Below are 3,653 nucleotides of genomic sequence, written 5' to 3'. Positions count from 1 at the left end.
CTCCATTGCATGTTCTCATCAATCTGTGCAGATATTCTCATTGAATTCCACAACACTGAAGTTACATACGAAAGGATAGGTCATTATTATTGAGGCATCGACATATAATCCACCAAGTAGAAAGACACAAGTAACGCGTTTACGATAATTTATTAAGAATGCAAATACATAAGGTATATACAAAAACAAACAACAACGCAACGGCGGTTCGAAGCCCTGAATCCTCCCTGCACTACATGAAAACCCCAATTCCATAGATACCATCTCTTTCCAAGATAAATATTTACAGATCAGAGTCGTACTAACATCGGTATCACCATGCACGAAACACAGGAACAATAAAACTCACAGTAGCTTTCCCTTTCCATCCATGGAGAGCTTATAAAAACCTATAAAGCTCGTCCATCAGACATGAATACGAGAAACTGCACAATCATTTCCAGTGTGAGAAGAATATATGCGAGAGCAATTGGAAAGAGGGTAGGAAGGATGTTCATCAGTCAGAAATGCAAAAGATCCAAAACTTCGGTGAATGGAAGGAAAGCTCCGACTATCTCTACACAGCATTTGAGACAAAAAAACCACATGCTTGGTTTACCTATAGCCTATCGTACTCCTGTGCCATTCCCCAACTCCACTAATGATTGATAGGTTCAGTTCGGTCCTGGACAGCCATCCTCTCTGAGACATCAGCCAAAGACTTGAGGTTGCACCGGATCAGGGCCTCAACAAAGTAGCATGTCTCATCCTTGGTATTCCCCTCAGGCACATCCACCACAAAGGATTCAATAACAAGTGTCCCCGGTCTTCCTTCAATAACCTCAGGGTGTACAGTAATAATTGAAGCGTAGTTCTGCAAATTCAAAGAACATATAGAAATGAGGTTAGGAAGGCGTTCCTGTACCACATAATAATACAGGTGTAAAAAGAATATTTTCCAAACATCAATGAAAAAATTGTAAACTAATTTGAGCAAATAAATTGACAAAATACATATTTCATGCATGTGATGGCCGGATGCTGGCAGCGTTGTCTGTATACTGAAAACAGACAAATGTTGCCGTTATCAATATTACATGTTTTAAGATTAAGTTCTGAGATACGTTGAGAATGTTACGGGCAATCACTAAGGAACCCTAAACCCTATTTGCAGGCACATATTACATGCACTCCTCATACCATGCATACATAGCATGTGAGGTAATCGGATGGGACCTATCCATACATATTGCCGCATCAACGTCTGAGTGGCCATGGCTGTCATGAACAAGCAGCAGTTGCTACCAGTTAAAAACAAACTATCTTCACTCTTTCTAAAAATAGAAAGTGAAACAAATCAATTATTGACAACTTGATTTCGAAAATCAATATATTCAAAAGGAAACATTATCAAAAGCATTTCCAAGCTAAACAGCCACTCATTATCTATTCACGCACAGAGAACCCTAAAATATATTCTGCTGATTAAAGAACAGACACAAAAGAACATACATGAAACCCTCAGGCACGCAGATGGAACAGTCCCAAACTACAAATCTATAAAGCAGTTTATTTTGTTTGAAAACTTCTTGTTTTTTTTTACTTTTACAGCCATGTGTGCCAGAAATTTTAGTTAGGTTAATCTGAAACTATTTGTGTAGCGTGGAGTTGTGAAATGTGTATGCGTGGCATAAAACACAGCAGGCACACAGCAACAGAGACAAGCTTACTTCCTATTTGACAATCAAATGGATAAAAGCAAGATCACACCAGTAGGCAAAGGCACAAGAAAACTTCTTACCCTTAGCCTATGATCACCGCCAACAATCTTGATTCCAAGAATGTGCTCATCATCATCAAGAAGCTCCAGCCTCTCAGTGCTGGTTGTTGCGGGCAGCCCAGATTTAACATTCACCTCTCTAACGCTCCCAATGCCAAGGTCCCCCTTCATGGTGCACCGACTAACAAACGGCTTGTACTTCTGGGGCTGATCAAATCTCCTCACCAATGACCACACCTGATCAAAGACACCAACTTGATCACACCACTAAATCAACAAATTAGTCTTATCGTAAACATAGCAACAGTGAACCCAAAAGGCAAGCGTCAAGCTTCCACTAGGTCTTTGCCATTAAAAAAACTAACAATTTGTTTGGCTATAGAGAAAGTGCAAAAAAGGAAACATTTTCTTTGCGTGCAAGCTAAAATTTAAGAAAAAAATGGAAAAAGAAAAAGAAACACCCCTTATTCAAATTTTCATAGTTCCTAAGGATTTTCTTACACTTTTCAGCAACTACAAAAACAATCACAACAAACTGAAAGGGGAGAATTATTAAGCCAAACCACTTGGAATTCAATTTTCTTAAATCATCACAAACAAAACCAAAATTACTTAAATTACCATCTTAATTTTGCCATAAATTACCATCCTCTACACAAATATTACATTTCAGCAACAACAAATTCATTGAAACAAACAATCAAACTCGAATCTGAACGCATATCCGACCCAATTGAACCAAATAACAAAACCCAGAAGAAAAAAACACAAAAAAGAACCCCCAAAAATTCCCATAGTCCCCAATTTCCCAGATCTCGAAACCAAAAAAAGTCAAACCCACCAAGAAAATCCTATCTTTAACAAAAGGTCAAACAAATCAACACCACCCAAAATCGAAAGAACCACAATTCGAAGCTCGATATACAGTCCAGAGAGAGATGAGGAGAGAGAGGCTTACGAGATGCACAGGGGCTTTGATGTGCCTGACCAGAGCCGAAGTACACTGGTTCTCTCTGGGCTCGTGCCTGTGGTGCCTCCGTATGTACTCCGCCTCCATCGAATCACCGCCGCCGCTGCTCATTTTCCGATTAAGTATTGTTTCCCTTCAATCTCTCAATCCCTCAAACCGTTCCTTCCTCTCTTTATTCTCTACAAACAAACGAGGACAACGGGAGAAGAAGGCGATACAAGACAGACGCTTCCAGAGAGAGAGTAAAAAATGCTTTTCTTTATTTCTTGAGGAGAGAGAGGGAGAGAGAGAGAGAGAGGCTTTTGGTGTGAAAAAAGTAGCTTAGCTTGGCGGGTTATCATAAAACTATGAGAGGAGGAGAGTCCACTCTCTCCCACCGACAAGACAATTTTTTAGTCCCAAAAATTAAGCCCAAAGCCCTTTTTTTCTTCCATTGGGTCTATTTATTCTAATTTACAAGTAAATAAAAAATTACAAATAATATGGTAATTACAATTAGTTTAATTAAACTACATGTAGATTTACAAGACGTGTACACGGTCCAGTAACGTCCTGTGTGAATGTAGACATAAATGTTTTGTCATATCATTAATATTAGATACTACAATGACGATGTAAGTTCATCTTCAATCATAAAGACTAAACGCAACCTTTAACTATATTTTTGACATTCAAAATATTTTAAAGACATTTCATCTCTAACCTCGGCTATATTTTGTTCTCCTACATATTTTTTTACTTTTTTTTTCTTTTACCAAACATAACTTGTCTTGGGGCTAAATGTTGTCTGTTTTGAAGCCAAAGTTAGCCTAATTCTTTTAGCTCAAATCCCTTCAATCCTTTATTTCTAGACTGGTTTTATCAATATTAGTACTAAATGTGATTTATAATCCTGGATTGACGATGGCCTGACTGTAACATATA

At 38.2% G+C, this 3,653-nt stretch overlaps 1 protein-coding gene across 1 annotated transcript; it reads right to left on the bottom strand.

Moving 5' to 3' along the window:
- Positions 1–469: 469 nt before the first annotated feature.
- Positions 470–3,071, bottom strand: LOC125468904 (abscisic acid receptor PYL3-like). The gene is made up of 3 exons (XM_048565611.1): positions 2,718–3,071; positions 1,781–1,996; positions 470–853 (listed from the first exon to the last, which is right to left on the bottom strand). Exons 1-3 carry the CDS (start codon positions 2,838–2,840, stop codon positions 638–640), a joined length of 555 nt encoding a protein of 184 aa, XP_048421568.1. The 5' UTR covers positions 2,841–3,071; the 3' UTR covers positions 470–637.
- Between the last annotated feature and the right edge of the window lie 582 nt (positions 3,072–3,653).

The sequence above is a fragment of a genome, unplaced genomic scaffold (assembly GCF_019419815.1).
Source record: "Pyrus x bretschneideri cultivar Hongxiangsu unplaced genomic scaffold, Pyrus_bretschneideri_v1 Contig4, whole genome shotgun sequence".
Lineage (NCBI taxonomy): Eukaryota > Viridiplantae > Streptophyta > Magnoliopsida > Rosales > Rosaceae > Pyrus > Pyrus x bretschneideri.
The sequence above is the reverse complement of the archived record's forward strand: the minus strand, read 5'-3'. Positions and strand labels throughout refer to the sequence as shown.

Excerpts from the sequence above, each read along its gene's own strand:
- LOC125468904 (XM_048565611.1), bottom strand. The coding sequence starts at position 2,840 with ATGAGCAGCGGCGGCGGTGATTCGATGGAGGCGGAGTACATACGGAGG. Across the intron at positions 1,997-2,717 it reads TCAAAGCCCCTGTGCATCTC|GTGTGGTCATTGGTGAGGAG; the intron begins GTAAGCCTCTCT and ends GTCTTTGATCAG. Across the intron at positions 854-1,780 it reads GCGGTGATCATAGGCTAAGG|AACTACGCTTCAATTATTAC; the intron begins GTAAGAAGTTTT and ends TTGAATTTGCAG.